The 20,234-nt window shown below is 33.8% G+C and overlaps 1 protein-coding gene across 1 annotated transcript in view; it reads right to left on the reverse strand.

The window, feature by feature from the left end:
* LOC104166259 (protein fantom-like) overlaps positions 1–18,923 on the reverse strand; it is a gene marked incomplete at both ends in the record, with an annotated part of 38,863 nt that extends 19,940 nt beyond the window's left edge. The window contains 5 exon segments of the mRNA XM_009706127.1: positions 3,232–3,371; positions 7,423–7,496; positions 8,693–8,839; positions 12,473–12,578; positions 18,780–18,923. Coding sequence (XP_009704429.1) covers positions 3,232–3,371; positions 7,423–7,496; positions 8,693–8,839; positions 12,473–12,578; positions 18,780–18,923 — 611 coding nt within the window.
* Positions 18,924–20,234: the final 1,311 nt, after the last annotated feature.

A 20,234-nucleotide genomic window follows, 5' to 3' on the forward strand; every position in this document is an offset into this window, starting at 1 on the left:
GGTAGGAGGAAAGGGAACCCTTCTGCAACAGCCTTTCAGGAACAGGAGGGTCCTGCCAGTCAGTTTTCCCATATAACAACATTGTTTTTCACCAGGAGCCACTCCAACTCTCTACTGGTTGTTTCCACTTACGATACTATAAGCACTGACTGGAGTACACTTGGATCAGGGTTGGTGCAGCATGCTGGCTGCTGCTTAGCTTGCTTCCCCTAATTTAACCCCAAAGCTGCAACTGAAGGGGGAGAGGGGAGAGAAGAGGCAATTCTCACACCATCCCACAAAAACACATCATCACAACAATGATCAGGGTTTTCAGCAGCAAGGCTATGACAGTAACAGCACAAGAAAGAGGGAAAAATATTGCCCCAGAGGCTTTGGAAAACACCGCCACAGCAGATTGTGTGAAAGGTTACAGAGCCACGAGACGAAGCAGACCACAGAGTTGTAGATAAGGCCCTTATCAACACAGAGGGCTATAAAACACCTAAGGGACTGCAATAATACTCTTCTCAGCTGTAATTAAAATACATATTGTGCCAATATATGCAATCCCATTCAAAGTCAGAATTTGAATAAACCTGCACTGGTGTCTTCCACATTAAAAATTTGTACATATTCACAAAACATGAAAATAATTTGAATCTTAATCAGCAAAAGCCTCCACATTTGTTCACTTCCTACATAAACTCACAGAAAGAGTTCTTATAGACCAACCAGTACTAACCAGGTAGCAGGGAAGAAGTAAAGAAAACTGTCACTGTCTTTCCCTGTAAATAAAAAGTACCTGCTTCCAAGACAACTGAGACCTATTTTGCTTACTATCCCATAATCTACCTACCATCATGTACAAGAGCCTCTATCCTGCCCCTCTTCCTTGCCAAACCCTCTATTTGTCTAGGCCCAGTTTAAGTCAACAGGACTGCCTTCTTTGTTAGCTCATGGAATAAAACTGGAATTGTATTTTTTCGGTAGTTTTATGAACAGAAGCACAATATTTAGGGAGTGAAATACAATTTTAAGTCATATATTTCATGTCAGATTTTACTGACACAGAATAAATATTTGTCCATTAGAACAACTTCAAAACAATGCAGTTATTAAGTAGTGCACTCTGTGTAAAACAGTACTATAACTATGAACAACAAATGCAGCAAGGTATGAGGTTATGTCTAAATAATTTTTATTTCTCATTAATATAAATATTACCAAGTAAAGACATATGCTGTATCAATTTGAGACAAGTGACACCAATCTTTGCTATGGTAATTGTTTCAGCTTAGATTTTCTAGTAGCTTATCTCAGCCTTTTGAGACTTGCATGAAACAACACTGTCAGGAAGACACAATGAAATGAACCAAACAGCTACTGTAATTTATGGCTGAGAATCTGGGAGATATCGAAAAGACAAGAAACACAAGAATATGACTAAGGGAAACAGGAAAGGGTGATAAAGCATCTGCAAATACCATATTCTAAAAAAAGGGGCAAACGTAGTCATAATGTGAAATAAGTTATTCTGTTTTCTGTCTAAATATATTTGTTTTAAGTATTACAAAACACATTATGAAGTTATGGACATAAAAATACTACTAAAAAATTCAGATCCAAATTACATGATCACTCTAAAAGAGAAATCCTGAAGCAGAACATGGGAAAAGGCAAGACGATGTTAGTCTGCTGTAGTTGTATAGAATTTTCAAGACTTCATTTATTTTAACATCTTTCTTAGTCCTGGAAAAGAAGTCTCACAAAAACAGACTCATATGCCAAACTACAAAGGGTAGACAAGACACTATTTCTACACTAGTTCTAGGCAGCAGGTTAAGACAAACAGTACTTCAGTTCTCCTGCTGAGCTTAAAGGGATGTGCAGGAAAGGCAGATACTCTCAAGTATGTGACTGAAGAAACTTACACTGCCAAAGTTTACTCAAAGACAAGAAGCTGTAAGCAAATCCTAGATATATAGGCCTTGAAGGGTATTACAACGTCTACTCAAGCTGCAGCAAGTTCAATTCAATAGAAACTGAAAGTGTAGTAACCTGGTGATACAGTTTAAGAGTACAACAAGATATTAAGTGCTAACCTGGGGAAGGGGTGGAAAAGACTTGCCACTTAAACATAATGCACAAAGGAAGGATAGAAGATGGAAGGTGTTGCCTGATTTTCCACATTCAACCAAATAATAGCATGGTCTATAACATTTTCAAGCTCTTATATCAATTTAAATTTTGCATTGCATATTCAGGCTGTTATTAACAACTGTCTTTAACTGTCAATATGTCATAACTTCATATTATTGTAGCTTAAGGTACCTTATTTATTTTAGTATCAATTAAGGCTAACTTTGCAAACACTTGCTGTGGTCAAATAAAATGTTTAAGTATTTAATCTGATATTTGAAGTCAGTAGAGCTACTCAGAATCTTAATGGCAAGCACATGCTGAACTCGAGCCATAATCTTAAGAATTATTCACAAGTTGGCCCACTTCATTCCCTTAGATTGTTCACAGACATACACCTTTTAAAAATAGACATTTGAAGAATAAACTCTAAAAATATTTAGTTTACTTCTTGCCTGTGCTCTTGTTTTGTAAACTTTAAGTTGCCACAGTATATCACAGTATTGAGATAAAAAAAGAAAAGATTGCAAGGTCTTAAAGATTCACTGAGAAGTTGTCCTACTTCATGGGTAAAAAAGCATATGAAATAATATATTCAGTAGATTAAAAGAAAACTGTATTATTGTAAATGTACATAGCCATAAATAAAAATTAGTGTATACTGAAAATACTAAAAAAATCTGAATTCACGAAGTTGAAAGACAATTAACAGTCTTCAAGGGCCTATATAGGTTTCACGTAACTGTGTACAGTAAATAAAATTAGAATATTCGTTTATAATTTGAAAGGGACTATGAGATGGTCCCCTTTTCCATAAGAATTTTCAGTGTAGAGGAAAAGACAAATAGAGAATAAAGAGTGAATATTAACCCAACAGATGAAGAATGAATGCAGCTGGAGCTATATGATCCTCATTCAGCACATCATCTGTATTGGGTCAATTTTTGCACTTAATAGCTAGTCATAAGTTAAGTGTACTGTTCAAATGTACACTTGAAAGGCAGCTCTGAAATCACCAACAGAAAGTACACTTTTCTGGGCAATATACCTGGACTCCAATACAGGAGAACCTCACATCATGAAAAACTAATAGTTATTTCAGCAATATACCTCTTTCTACTTTGATCTTGTCAAGGATTTCATTTTTGTCTACTAAATCAGATTTGATAGCAGTCTCTAGTTTAGCAATTTGCAGTTTCAGTTGCTGTTCCTTTAATTTCCATTGCTGTCCATGGGTCATACTGAAGACACTGCAATAAAACATGTGGCATGTGAAAAACTTTTAGAAATCAGCTTCAACACAAAATAATAAAGAAAAAAATCTTTTAGTGGCACGGAGACCACTGTCATCATGTCTTAGGAATTAAGTAAACATATGCTGGTCTGCTGCTGTTGAAACCAAGGCGCCTTTCTCAGGCTGCGGTTAAAAAACATGAAAGAGTTTGTGGGATGAGCAAAGGAACTGGCCTTAATTTAGAGCTCCAAAGTCAGAAAAGTTGGCAACATGCAACATTTGTGGGACTAGAAAAAGAATTCAGATGCATATCCCAGAGTAATCCACAACTCCAAACCTCAGCAACTGACAACTGACAAAACCATTCTTTCCACATACAAAACCTCTTAATGTAGAGAACTGGGATCACCCACCTGATTTCTTTTAAATCTGTGAAACATGCAGAGCCTATAGTCAGTTGCCTGTTCAAAGAAATGTTAACCACAAAGTGACAACAGTTTTCTCATACTGTAAAACAACAATTCTGATACTGATTAAGAAGTGCATATAAAGTAATCTTTCTCCTACTTTAAGAAATAAAAAACAGAGGTAGGCAAAGAAATGAGAGTAACTATTTTGCCTGAAACACATTATTTACCAGTAAACTACCAATCTATGTCCAATTAGGACTGCATGGACTCAGAATCAGAACTGTTGAAACCACAACAAAATGTGTAACTCCGACTGAAACAAAATTAAGTACGTTACATAATTTACAGTATAATTCCCACTAGGTAAAAAGACAAAGCAATGCCATGTGCTTTCTTACAATTTAAAGAGTACTATGGTCTTCATATTATTATTATTCAATGCTTGCATTCTTATTAAGTGGGAAAATGTCTTTCATCTTAACCAATCATAAACCCTTTTATTCATTTGTGTATTCTGTGAAAAATCAGAAATTGAAGGGTTTTTTAAAACAAAAGTCAGTTCCTTAACTCTTCGCTTTGGCAAAGCTCACCAGTTAAAGTTGTTATTTTTTACATACATAAATGTATTTAAAAAAATATTCTGATATCTACCTATATATCAATCCATCTCTCCCAGAGATCTATGTAACAAAAGCCTCAACCAAAAAAATACAGAGAAGAAAGAAATATCACAGAAGGGACAGCCTACATAGCTTCGCAGACTGTACATGCTGACTGAAAGAACTGCCTGTTTTGATGGCTATGACTACATCAAGTGGTTCTGAGTACATATAAGTGCATATATATCTAATATATTTGAAGAATGACCTTAAGATTAAAGAAAAAAATATAATAGCATGAATTGTAGACTCTGAAGTACATGGCAAGGTTTTACATTCTTGATTTGTGATCTTCATAAAAACAGTTCTCTCTGTATTTTGTCTTTTCCTCATACTGTATCTATCTCACCTATTTATACAGTTCTCTAGGCATATACCATCTTATAATGTGATACAGTGTCTTTTACAGCATGCATGAACTTAAGCAATGCTTTTAAGTCAGTAGAATATATACAGTAATATATACTTCACTCTGCTATAATTTTGAAGATAATATGCAGCAAATATAATCACTGAACCCACAATCTTTTCCACAATACTGCACAGGTACAGAAGAGCCACAGTGTTTTCCATAAGTGCTTAGATTTAGCACTCTTCAAAGTTTGATTGGTTCTCATAAGGAAAGACTAAATCTTAGCAAGAAAAGGCATGAAATACCTTTAGTTTTCACACTTCTGAAAACGTTTTCAAGTTTAATGACCATGATACCTACTTATATGTGCATTCGTTATATTTAGGTACAATTACTTCGCATCAAGATGTAGCTACACATTTAGTTTTTCAAAAGACTATGCTGGCAGAAAAATCATTAACAGTTACTATGATGGTAATTCAGAATTTAGATGTTTAAATGAAGAACATTTCAGAAGACAGGTTTTATCCAAGCCTATATAATGCTAATGTTTATGTCAGTTTGAACTGAGTCCACTTCTGTTGCTTTCTTCCTTTGAATTTTAAGATTAGTCTTACTTAAATTCATGTGAAATTTCTTTCACATTTACTGTATTTCACTGGAGTTGGAGCCATCTGGGTAACTATAAATGGTCAACCACATCTGGCACCATTTTCTTTGGAGGGAGTTTAACCATTGCTAGATTTGCATTACAAGGTCATATGAAAACAATTCCTCCAAACCTTTTATCCAAACAAATTGTTTTCCGGGATACTGACTAAATAAGAGTCAACAAACTCATACTTGTTCCTTGTAAACTTTTCAGATCCAGTTTTGCAGTCTTGGCTTTGGCAAAATTCCCACCAACTTCAAATGAATTCCCAAGAAAGTAACATTAGCAAAAAATGGGTTTATGCCTCTCCTCCTCCACCAAAAAAAAGAAAGAAATATTTATTAATTATCTGGCCTATCCTGTGGACACTGGCCTATCCACTGCTAGCAGCAAGGTAAGCTGTAGTAAAGTTGCATTGTTCAAATGGGCAACAGAAAAAGCTGGCCGTGAAACAGTAGTAATAATGAAATAACTGATTTCTCTTCCTAATTTCTTGTTACCTGTGTAGTAACATGGAATGATGAAACATGAATCGAAGTTTAAATGGGAGTATATGAAAAGACAGATCATTTTAGGTAAAAGAAAAGTCATATTGTATATTACCGCGTTATGACAGAAACGTATTTAAATTTATCTGCTTACATATCTTTTTAAGTTATCCCCCTATGATTTCAATAGAAAAAAAATTTTAAGCCAAGATTGTAAGTTGATTTGTTAGTAAGAGTTATTTCTCTGCATAATGATAGAGGAGAAAAAAAATAATAATCAAAAATATTTATAACATGATCAGACTTTGGAGGAATCTACAACAATAAACTTACATGAGAGACAACCGACCAACTACCCCTATACAAAACTCTAAACATTGTGATTATCCAACTGTTACATATCATATGTAAAAAAAAAATAAAAATATTTTTTAAGCTATTTGTACTCACAGTTTTTTACTACTATAATTTTTAATTTCACTGTAGAAAGTACAAAAAAAAAAATATTGTAAGAATACTATAAACAACATTTGATATCACTCACAGTGTGTTTAGTCATTGGTATTTTTTCAACAGACTTCACACTGACAAACCAAACAAACTTTAAGAGGAGAAATAATTTTATATAAGAAAAGACCAAGCATTTTATCTACTTTCTGAGGCAATTATTAGCTCTAAGACATTCGTCTTACTTTCTAACCCTCTTCAGTGTGAAAGACCACACGGGTTCACAATAAAGGAAAAGTTCATTTAAAGGTTATTTTTTCCTTTAATATGCTTGTGGCAATTGACTATAACTTCTTTTCTGTACCAGAGAATTTCTGAATCACACCTGATTTTCATTTTCATTGTAAACACCGCTGATACAATTTATACAAGTTATTATGTATAAGAACCTTTGTAAAAACTCACATGAGCCTCCACAAAAGTTTCAAGCAGAACCAGTACAAGTGAAATGGCAGCTATCAGTAAAATACACAAACTACCCCTCAAAAATAAACATTGGAGAAGCTGTCAAATATCAGCCTTTATATAGGTCCACTAAGAAGTGCTGGAAGAACTTATATAAAAAGTTGAAACACTCCTTTTCCCCAAATAAAATAAAATACAATAAAATAAACGCAAAGGAATATACATCTACCTAGACGTATTCTTCTTTCAACAATAATCCTACCAAAAATGGTTAGAAATTCAAATAAAAATTTTTTGTGTTGATGTTCAAAATAAAGTGATTTCTATTTATTTTTTATTTAGGTAATCTACTACTATCTACTAATCTACTAACTAGTAATCTACTATTTCGAGAGTGTTAGAACAAGTATGGAAGCTGCTTCGTTTCAATAGAACAGATGAAATACAGACAGAACACCATAAAAGTTTCCATATACACTTACTGATATGACGAACTGTAGCATGAATATATTTACACATTCAAGCACACAGTATACAGAGACCTATTAAACAGGACAGGAATCAAGTATTTTATATACAGAAACCATAACTTACCTGTTATACAGCTGATCATAGTTTTCCCTCAAGAGTTCCTTCTCTTTTTCTAGATCATTTATTCTTTCCTGTAACTAAAATGAAGTAGGAAGTCTCAAGCAATGCACAGCACAAAAGGAAATTACAATGAATGTGTAAAGACAAATCGTTAATAATTTGAAGGCACTGGCAGGCTTTTATTTGTTCTTTTTATACGACAGCCTCTTAGAAGCTTCAAAATAACACTTTTTTACCATAAGGATTTACATTTGGCCTAGACAGTCTTTTTCATGTTGTTTTTTCATGCTGAGACTAACATGTCGCAGTTGAAAAACACTATCTAATCACATTCTGCCTTATGCAAAAAAAAAAATAAAAAAAATCTATAGCATTAAAAATTTTTATTTCCATTTTGGTAAGTGAGTATTATTATTAGCTAGTTAATGGCTCCTGTATAGTAAATATGTTTTTATTGACCTTACAGAAACAACAGGTCATTGCTTTCAAAATACTCACTAAAGTAGGATATGGTTTTAAAGATATGAGATGCTTTAACCCAGAAGATATACCCCTAATACATGCATTACAATAGATATTTTCTCCAAACCTTTAAACTACGAGGGAACCTTGGTAATCTTGGTTCATGTAAAATACATTCAAAACAGGTAAACCAAGTGGTAAAACTAAACTTAAGTTGCTACAAAATTCAAGAGAAAATAAATAAGTTTGTAGACTCTTACTCCTCATACGTTGAAGAGAATGAGGAATAAAACACTTGATTTTTAGCCCTATAGTGGAGTGACTATCATTGATGACACTAGTCTCAGAGTCACTAGACAAAGAAATAGAAGTGACTGATTTGAACTGTTGAGTAAGATGAATACTACACTGTACTCTAATTAAATCAGGTTGAAATCACACTAAAAAACTAGCAAGATCCGATCTATAAATCAAGTACTATGATCTTTTTCAGGTTAATAAACCACTTGTTTAGTATCAGAATTGACATGAAATCCTATGTGTTAACCTCAAATATTGTCCAAACACTGGTGCAGTGATTACATGGCATGGGGACCAGGTGTGGTTCACAATTCTATGAAACGCAAGCAGCAGCCACCGTTTTTTCTTCTCAATGGGATAAAAGTATATCTATAACCAAGTCAGTCTTCTAAATCTGTTCCAAAGATCTATTCATATCTTTGCAATGAAAAGGTATCCCATTCTTAACTTTTCCCTTACCTATGTGTATCACCTAAAGCAGATTCTAGCTCTCTCTAACACAATATCTCACCTCCTCTGTCCTTTGGTTTGAAATAGTTGCTGTTTGCAGTTCTTTCTCGAGATGGACACACTTTAACCGCTCCTCTTTAAGCTGTAGATTCAGTTCATCACCTTTTGCTATTAAAGCATCATGGCTGGTCTTTAAGTTTTTTTGGTTCTATGAAAAGGAAGGAAAATCCAGAAAAAAAAAAATTAAAAAATCAGACAGTAGAATGTTACAACACTCTGTATATTTAATCAGTGGTCTCTCATGGCAGTATTTAATATATATTCTCAATGTGATCAACAGGAGACACTCTTGAACTAAGTAACTGAAAGCAACTTCCATTACGCATGGCCAGGAGAAGGTGACATTCTTGTTGCTCTCATGAACATTAAACCCTCAGTTCTATCATAATGAAAATGACCAAGAAATATATCTGTTAAGCAATTAGGAGATTTTGCTGTGGTTACAGTGGTTAGACATGCTGACCAAAACCACTGCAGTAGCAAGCAAAAATGAATGTTGACCACAGTATGTTAATCACAGAGCTTGCCACAGCTCTGTTAACCCTTAATTGTAGATGTGTAATTGTTTCATAATCTTAATGCACTCATTTCTATTTCCCTGCTAGCAATAATGAGATACTTATGATTTCTTTTACATTTTAATTTACTTAAATGGATTATTTTAAGGCACATTTAATCAATTTTAATATTAAATGGAGGATGCTGATAGAACCTCTATTTCCAGAATATTAGTTAATATTATACTGCCTATATTCCACAATGCTTTAATAAAGCCTCATTAAAAATTTCAGCGTAAATCACATTCAAAGTATCACTTGAAACAAAATAGCCCAAAAGCCAATCTCTTGTTTAATAAAATGATTATATGAAAATTTATGTCAAGTACATGTATGAGTATAGATAATGTTTAATGATTAATGACAGGAAAAAAGTTAGCTTCATTTTTTCCATATAATATTCCTACAAAGTAGTTAAATGGAGAAGTTGAATGTGACTCCTGTACAAATTGTTTAGGTTCACATGCAGTCTGAACATCCTTTCATTATCTCATTTCTCAGTAAGAAAAGTATCATGGATAATAAATAATATTAGCAGTCAGTCTTATTTCAGAGAGATAATGAAGCAATATTACTCATTAATTTTTAACAGTCTTCAGCGTTCCTCTCGCTGTCCTATATCTGTGAACTGTGTATCTTCAAAAAATGACACCTTAAAAATCATTCTTTTACACTCTTCATTTCTCTCCAAATTTCTTTCCTTTCTTCTCAAAATCAGAATCCTTACAGTTTCTAACCCTTCCAACTGTCCAAGTGAACTCTTCCCCATCTCTCAGCTTCAGCTTTTTCCTGAAGTTCTTTTCCATTTCAATAACTCGTGTCACTTCAACCCATGATATATGAAGGAAAAAAAACAACACCAAAACATCTTGGCAAAGCTGCCTTTCATAGAGCATTTCACCCTCATCTCTTTTCTTAATTTCCAAAACAGTTGAAAACAAATTCAACAATGATATTTACTCCACTGAACGGTCTCATTAAAAGCATCAAAAATATCCTCCTGAAAAATCTCCTTGCTTCAACTTCATTCTAGTCCTTCAGTGTCTCTGCTACTCTCCTGACCATTTTGGGTTAACTTTCCTCATTAACTTTAAGGGGACCATGACTTCACCCTCATTATTAAATTTTTTTTCCAAAAGGCATTTTTTACCTGGATATTCTTCCATATTTGAGTGTTCTGTCAACACTTTTTTTCCATTATGCCCAAACTGTTTTCCATCCTGCTCTCCCTGGAGTATCCCAAGACTCGGGTCATGGCAACAACATGGATGATGATTTTAGTTTAATATTTCTAGTCTGGAATTTTATTTCTTTGGGAAACATGCCTTGACATTGTTGTCAATTAGAAATAACTCATTTAAAGAAAATGGATATATACCTCCCAGAAATATTGCACAAATGAACATAAACTGCTCTCAATTACAGTTGTGAAATTGTACCGATTGTTCAAGAGAATTAAATCTCTATAGTATTTTAAATTGTAGTTGCACAGGTTATCATATTTCATATTACAAATCAAGAAATCCTGAATGTCCAGTGTGTAATAAAAGCAAATAAATATACCAATCTGATCAACTATATAATCCAAACAGTTTCAGGGTCCTTTGCTCTTTTAAGCAGATTGCACAATTCCTTCATTCAACTGGCTACTTTGAAATTCTTTATCAACAAAACCGTCCTGTAAGTGTTTGGTAGCAAGTTCAACCAATATCCTTAGATGAAGCAGGATTATAGGTTCTTATTATTCTGTGGTTTCACATTTTGGGCTGACTCAAGTTCAAAGATGAACATGGAGGAATTAATTATATGGGTTTCAATTGGTAGAAGCTGAAAGTAAATGATGATGAACTAAATAGGCCTAAAAATCATCAAGATAAACATAAAAAAAATACTAAAAACTGCTCTCTTGATAAGAACTTTATGTGCCATGTAAACTAGAAATTTTGGATTTTACCGTTATTCACATTTAGCAGGCACATGTTTCAAATATTCAAATGACTGGAAAAAGGAAAACCATTGTATCCGTTATCTTGAAACAAAAAAAAAAAAAGACGGAACACACAGTCATCCTTTTCAAAAATGCAGCTTTCACTGTGAATATTAGAAACAATGTCTTCAAATACCAGTTTGAATCCTAGGCATATGTTTCTATTCAGCTGCTGCCAAGAAAGAGGCATAAGTACTTGACGTTTGCTGTAAATTACCAAAAAGTTGCAAATGATTTAAAATGGAACAGTTTACTTACCGCTTTCTATTTAAGAACATAGAAAGCCACGTGAAACCTGTCTCCCCTGGAATTTACATTCTACATAGTTCACTCTGTGAAAAATTAAATTTGAGCTACTAACAGAAGAACTGCTTTGGCAGAGAAGATAGAGGTATTACACTGAAGGCGGGGGAGGGAAGCAAAGCAAAACACAGAAGCAGAAAAACACAGGAAAAAAGGAATGGAACAAAAATCTAATGGCACAAGTGTTATTTAGCATGCTACAATAACAAGAAGCAGGCAGCAGTAAGAGCTTACAAGGGTATCTAGTGCTTCCACCTCATAAGGCTAGGATACTTCATAAAGCTCTATTGTACACAGCATTCCTACTTACAGGAACTCTCCTCTTTCTAAGTTATTATCATACTATCTGTCTGTATGCACATGAGGTTCTCCAAATACATATGGGAAGAAGCAGAAAAATGCTGTATAACTAAAACCTATATGGAATCTACCATGCAGTTGCATGTTCTGGTGGTATTTTCATAAAAAGAAAATCTACTACTTAGAGTAGGCTTATAAAATAATTTCCATGAATCTATGAACATAAGTTAAGTCCTAATGTCAGAAATCTAAACAGCCAAACCTCCCCAACTTTATCAAAGACTGATAAAGTGAGGGGGTTCTGGTACCCCTTCTTTGGTAAATCAGTATATTTAAGTCAACACCCTCTCTTTAAATGATCAGGGATCTCTTTCAATAGCCAGACAACTCAGTTCACTCTCCACAATCTGTCTAGGAAGGCTTTGCAGATAGACCGTTCTGGAAAAAAATACAAACAAAAACTTAAGACTAAAAAACCCGAAACATTTGGAGTAGCTTGGGTGCAATGTATTATGTGGTTCATTTTCATGTACTCAGCATTGACTCAGAATCAATAACTGGGTATATTTCTTTTCCATCTACGCATGCTTATGTGATGAGAGTAAAGGAATGTTATTGACCAAATTGCAATTACCTCTTGAAGCTGGAGAAATTTTCCTTCCATTGCTGAAAGAGCATTGCTTTTCTCAAACAGTTGTTTACGGACCTTGATCATTTCCACATTGTCCTGAATGTTTAGCCTTCAAAATTGTATTAAAAAAGAAATGCATCATGAGTTTAAAGATACAAAATAATCTTATTTTTGTTTTGAAAAATTGAAATCCTTTGCAAATCAGTTTTCTACAGCAGATTTGGGAGAAGATTTAGTGTGTAACACCCAAATTAATTTCTTCTTCTATAATCCACATTACAGAATTTAGGTAAATAAACATTGTACCATACTATGACATAGCAGCTCCAATCAATACATATCTATCTTTGTTCACTGTATCAAACTATATACGACAGGAAGATAAAACAATCCTATACCTAAAGAGATTATTTGCTTTCCATTCCCCTCTTTTCCACCCTCCAAAGTATTTGGTGCCAATAGATTACCACTTTATGCAGTTTCCTCTTGCAGTTTAAACCTATCAAATACTGCTAAGAAAAAGTGCCTTAGCAATTTATATTATAACACCTTGAGGCCGGCATTCAAACAAGCTGCAGGTGTGTCTCAACCACATGAAAATCACTTAATATCCATATAGATTTTCTACATTGTTACAATTCTAAGATTAATTTGAGAACATACTGCTTAATAGAAAGTAGGTTTTAAAAGTTCAAATTTTATATAAATATTTATTTAGATATTTTCCCTTGCTTCAAACACTGAAACTAAACCCCATTATTTTTACAGCTTCTTCAAGTAGAGGAAGAGAAACCAATTCTGATTTGTATTAATATAAAATACCATAAAATCAGAATAAATATTTAGCATTTAAAAAGGTACCTTCTCTTCCAATATTTATCTGTTTTAGACATATTGGACGAATTGTCACAATGCCATGCTGGAGCAAGAAAATGGACTACAAAGCTTACACATCTGTAAACCAGCTGAGTACGTGAAAGACTTTCCTTTTATTCTGTAAAATATCAAATCCTGTTGTGTTTTGGCATTGCCCAGTTAATTGTCCTTACACAGAAGATAAACACACTCACAAACCTGAGATCTTCTGCAAGAAACAGCCTTAACGCTATGCTAAAACTATCATGTGTCTAAAACATGTTATCTACACAAATTAAACTTGTGGTGAGTATAGACAGCAGCACTGTCTCATGCTAGCTATTTAAAAGCTAATGTAGTGGCACGTTTTTATTAATCTTATTCCACACATCAAACAAAAGGCTCTGATGCCTTCAAAGGCTTTTTCTTTTTCTTTTTTTTTCCTCCTCCTCTTCTTTTTTAAGTAGAAGGCTTTTTTTTTTTCCTTCTTTAGTAGAAAAAAGAGCAGATGATAGTGAAATTTATGATGTACAGATGTAAACCCCATGGCTCCTGACAATCAACACTGACTATTTTTTCAACAGTGAATGAAACAGCGTTTGACTTAAACAAGTTTGGAGTACTGATACTATGAAGTAAATTATTCAAATTCAGAAGTGAAAAATTACTTTTTATTGGGATAATTTCAATTCCTACAATTATAAGAGTATTTATCTCGTGAAGTTTCTAGCTACAGAAAGCATGTGCAATTAATTTCTTATTAGTGCGTTACATCAATCACAACCTCAGCTCTCATTATAGGCTAGAGCAACAAAATTATTTCTTTACAGTACTTCTACAATATTTAATTTATTTATTTAAATAAAGTACGTATAAGAAATGTCCAATGCACCTAGGTACATGACAAGGAGCTTGCTGCTGAAGAACAAAATCATTTCAGATTTCGTGGGCAAGGCAAAGTTAATTGAGGAAGATTAATTTTTCTATAAATGAAGTCATGAAACAGTAGGATAGAATAGAAATTGATTATCCACACAGCTTTCTCCCTCCCAGGTAGCTGATGTATTCTGCTCCCAGAACCTCTCCCCAGGTATTCTGATATAACTTAAAACCAGGGGTTATATACAGATTTGATATAAATGTCAATGCTACCTTTCACTTAACTAGCTAATATTTTGCTCAAAGAATAACAAAATAATGTATAAGAATAAAGTTGTACTAAGGCAGCTCATTCAATCTTTTCCCTATTGCCAAAAAAGCCAAAAATTCTGCCACAGAACCTGAAGACATGGAGGTAGACCTGGAGCAGAAGTTAGAAAAAGGAACCAACATATCTTTTGAAGCAGTAACCTGAATTAACGGGCATGCTGATTTAGCTCTAGCACACGTTCTACCACAAGTGCAGAAATAAGGAACATGAACTCTATCCTTCCACTCTAAACCTCATCTTAAAGCTGGATTAAAAAGTCTGGAATTGGAAATGAGGTTAGGAGAAAGTGACTCTTTCAAAAACTAAGAATTATGTTTGGGGTTAATGTCTGAAGTACACCAAGGAGACAGTCTCTTTTCCAGACCTTTTATTATTTGCATTAAAAGTGTACAGAGTGGGGTCCCAATAACAGGCTGGGGACCAGCTGTGTGGGAATGGGGGACTGACAGCAACCTACACCAGAATGAAATGATTAAAGAAAGGATCTTGACCTGCACTGTACAAATTTATGCCAGTAAATCCCAGATGGCTAGGCTAATAAAATTGAGGCCTAATTAAACCACATCCCTTGCATCTTGTCTTTGCTTCCATATGAGCAGGACATGGATACTACTGAGACTACTCTTCGAGAGTCCTGACTATTGTATCAACCAGACCAGTGGCTCACAAACTTTCTCCATTCACATTCAGAACAAGAAAAACAAGCAAGTGAAAAAATATTACCACCATACTTCTCAGGATCACTTACTCTCCGTCTGGCAAAATAAACAAAAGGTTTCTAGGCTAATAGTTCTCAATCACAAATGCATCAGTGGCCAAGATATACATGTAGACTCCCAAGCAAAGAAGTAAAGAATAGAATATCAATGTGCAGTACTCTTCTCATTTCACAATGCTTAGGAACTAACAGGAGTATATGTTGATATACATTATGTTCTTTCCTTTACCTCTTATTTCTTATAGGAAGTCAAATGTAAAGGGGAAAAAAAAACAACGTTTATCTTCTAGTAGCACCTTTACATTGTAATTGATAGTATATTTTCAATAAGCACAACATTAGCATTGCATCAATAGCTCTAGCATCTAAATTATTAAGATTATTTAAATACCAATATAAAATTCTACATTTGTTTGCCTGGCTAAAGAGCTATCTACAAATTAAAAAAGTCATGATCTTTAGAGAAACTGGTTAAATATGAAAAATTAGATACGGATATGCAAATATAAGTTTGGGTTTTTATATTAGACATGATTTAGCAAATTCCTATGCATGCTATACTCTCTCAAAACCCTTTAGATAATGTGTTGTGACTACGATGTTCCACATTTTAATCTAGGTCTGCAATGCTATAATGCAAACACAGAAGTCATGAGTGTGTCAGACACGACACTCCTGTCCAAAAATCCACACATTTAATAGGTTTAATTCCAAAGTCAAGTTGCAGCAAAAAATGCCAAAGGAATTAAAAACTGACTGGCAAATGAGTTTTTTCATTAAAAAACCACAAACAAAACACAGAAAAACGCACAAACACGTGCAAATACCAAATACCTGTTTCACTAATGCATTTTGGGGTGGCTTTAAAAATGTTTTTGGAAAGTACCATGAGCAATTAAGTTATTTGAAGCTAGCTGCTTGAAAAATGTGATTGTTTAGACTTAATGTTTTAACTTCTACACCGTGTATCATAGACATCAAACCATGAGCTTATTATGGTTTTGGTCATCTTTAAATTAAAAACAGCCAAGTTAAATGCAGTTTAATTTTGTACTTAAGAAAATGTGTTTAGTCTAACAACCCACAGGCCAAGTTTCTCCCTTAAGTCAAAATTAAGTCAGAATTATATATTACTGAAAAAATCCCCAAACAATCTTTAATGGAATATTGAAAAAACATCTATTGCAGCCATGTTACAATAATCATCTCAAGGAGTACACTGCATATGAACTCAGCTCTGTTATATAGCTCCTTTGTTGTTATACAGAAACTGTAGTGAAGCTGCAAAGGCAGCTTTAAAATAATACTGGATTTCTTGTGGGTACAGAACTCAAGTATCTCCCTCCCTTACCACTGATGGATCAATGATTATTAACTGTGGCTGCTTCACTACTTGGAAACTACAGTTATTTCAATCACAAGAATTTCTTAACCATGTAGCAGAATAAAGAAAGTTTTCCTAAGGGTTCAAAGAAACCTAATTTTGTTAACACTCGCTGAGATCAAATGGTACTACAACATGAAGACTGGTGGAAGCACATTTATTATGACCTTTTGACACCATACAGTTCCTAAAGAATTTCAACAGATTAACTGTCTTTGGGTAGTAATCTAACTAGATGACAGCCAAGTGTATTCTGACAAAACACAAGAAAAAGTTGCCAATTGTACCAAAATTCAAAGACATAAGCTACAAAGACGAAATAAGATGACCTTATCAGTCACACAAATTTTCAATTTTTCCTCCAATACTCCGTTATTGACAGTTTCTTCTCTGCTGATGCAAAGAAGATTAAAAATAAGAATTACATCGAACCTATAAATCTGTTTGTGTAACAAAACAACTAATACAGAATGTTCTAGACAGCAGTTACAAGACTTCCAAGAAAACAAGTAATGAAAATCTCCTAAAGATAATATGCATAGGTACCTATGCTTACAGTTAAACCTGGAGAGAATAGTAACCCTCCAAGTTCTGGTTCTGGTTCATTCAGCATAAAAAAACCCAAAAAAACCAAACCAACCAACCAACAAACCACAAAAACTTGAAAAACATGGGGATTAACAGCCTTCCATGAAGTATTCTAGTGGCAAAATTATAGAATGCACACTATTCTAGATATGCAGTAGTGGACATTTTTCAATTTCTTTCCTAGTGTCTTCAGCCAACACAGTAACTCTTAAATACTTCACATATCTTTTATCACATTTCAAACAAGAAATACTTCCAGAACTTCAAACAGGAATTCACAGATAGTTAACTTAGGTCAAGTATCATAGATTGTATACAAGTAATTTGATAAACATAAATAAAAAAGGTTCTGCACTACTTTTTATAGCCTGACTTTATTTAAGGATTTTTTTTTTTTTTCTGAATTTGAAGTGTATCTTTACTTTAAAACTCCTTAAAAATTTCACAGAAATATGGTAGCTGACATTGAATTTAGATGTTACGTTCAATTTCTGCCTGCTGTACTTAAACAACAGTGTTTATCTATAGAAGAATGAAGCACAGAAGTTCTTTGAGATTTGTATTGGATTATTTTCAAATAATGAAAAAAATCTTTTAAATATTTTCTGAATTCACTGTAGGCACAGATTTAGAAATTATTTATGGTAACAACTTCTTCAGCCTATTTAAACTATATAAAGGAAATTCTGAATAGGGGAGACTTATGACTTTGTCAATAATTTAATAGCAAACATTATGATGTATTATTTATGTAGTGCCACTGATGCACAAAAGGATGCTCACACACAATAACGGGGTCCCTCCCTTAAAAGGCAGTTAAAGAACTGACCGCATACTTCTCATCCAAGTAGAACTTTCACTGAAATCAAATAAGTAAGGAATGCAGGATCATGCTGTATCAGATTCTTAATACAATTAAAAGTAACAAGCTGAAACTGAAACAGTCAAAGAGGGAAAATACATGCAAAGTTACATAATTTTGCATATATTTTGCAAAAGTGAAAGAAGAAAGAAAAGAGATTAAACTAACAGTGAACTACACTCGGCAAGCGTGTTTGTCTGACTGTTTCGCTGCATAGCCATACCATATTCCTTCAAAAATTTGCAATTCTACCCTTATAGGGCCATTATTTTTCTACTATTTGTAGACTCCAAATTATCAATGAGTACTAATGAACCTTAAATTACCCACTATGAACCTATATCTAAAATTTTCTAAGAATTATATTGAAGAAACAATAGATGATTAAAATTTAATGAGTGGAACTTCAATTGAATCCAAATGAGTTGGAAATGAATTCTCTAAAATGGTAATCATGAATTTCTTTGTTTATTTATGAAAAAACATCATAACCTATTATCGTAACAATCTCCTTGCTTAGAAAGATCCATGGCTATATGGTAAAACATTTTATAACTTAGCTTCACCAAAGGGGAAAAAATGAACAAAGCACGTATTTCTTAACAGAACAAGTAATTTTCACAGCTATATATAAACATCATGACATAGCTCTTCTAATGCTTCCACCATGGAGATTTCCATTTTTCACAATACCTTTGGCTTGTTGTTTCTCGCTCTTTCAGCCGTAGGACGGATTCTTCAATTTCCTTCTCTTTCTTTCTTAGCTGACTCACAAGCATCTCTTTGGCACGGCCTAGTTCCTCAATGCGTTCCCTTTGGGACTCAATTACAGTTTCCCTGCAAGGACATGCATCTTACATTCCAAAACCAGGTAAGTATTTGATAAAAGAAAAAAACTAAATGAATACTCAAGAGTGCAAAAATTTTCAAAGTGTTCAGCAAAATTTGTGTTCTTAACATGCATCACAACAGATGTTAAAGAGCACAACTCACTATGAAAATAAGTAGAGGTCACCACATGAAAAGATGTGACTAGTACAAAACAGATAAACAATACAAGCACATTATCAAACACAACACAAACACTTAAAATAAATGTTTAGGTAGACTGAATAGTGTCTAACAGAACCTAGCTGAAAACACTGTTCATGGTTTCTTATACTCTATATTAAATGTATTCTCCTAATCCATATAGTATCAAGTGGTTTCTGAAAATGAAAACATCACTACTAGCTATCGAAAGAACAGGAGTTCTTCAATAGATGGAGCAGTGAAAGTAATTTTTAAGCATTTATTCTGAACTAGGTAACTTTACACACAAAAAAACCAAAATCAGATGATGTGTCTAAGTAGAATTTATAGAAAATTATAGAGATCAGAGTCTGAATATTTTTAATAGGCCACATCTTCGTGATTTTTATTTTCTTGACAAGTTAATTTCAGATATCTTTTCCAATACTTTTTCTACTAAGAATAAGCAAGAACTCATCTACTATGTTTTCCAATCTGAAGCTTTTGATGCATAAGCTACAGTTCTTCATTATTTCATATACCTATTGTAGACTTAAAAGTACTTTGAGGTTTTTGGCCATGTGTTTGCTTTTGTACTGGAGTACACCATTCTGAGCAACTGTGGTTATTTTTTCTGCCTTTGTGAGAACTGAAATCTCTGAAAAAAACACTATTTGAATGTTTTCTGTACTATAATACGCTTTTGATCAGTCTTAGAAGCAAAGCTATTGTGAACACCAAGATTCATGGTAGTCCTAATTGAATAGCTCTTATTTTGCTAGGCTTCAAAAGTGACAGGTATAGGAGAAATAGCCCTTTCTAGGCCCATCACTATGAAATTACTAAAGATTTTTTTTCAGTAACGTCCTGGTTTGGCTAAAACAGAGCTATTTTCTCCTTTCAGGAGTTTTTCTTTCAATCAAATCCCTTCTAAGTAACTGCACTTTCTGACAGTACAGCTACATGTTTTTCAGACACTGTCTGCATTTCAGGCCTGATAATGCTCGATGGTTATAGTTGCTACTGAAGTATCAGTAGGATTGGTATGCAGAAAGGCCCATGTTTATACTTATCCCCATGAGAACCAAGGCCACTGCTGGCCTTTTGCTAAGCAAGTAAAAAGCTGTAAAAGGGTTG

Source organism: Cariama cristata, unplaced genomic scaffold (genome assembly GCF_000690535.1).
Source record: "Cariama cristata isolate BGI_N322 unplaced genomic scaffold, ASM69053v1 scaffold16238, whole genome shotgun sequence".
NCBI lineage: Eukaryota > Metazoa > Chordata > Aves > Cariamiformes > Cariamidae > Cariama > Cariama cristata.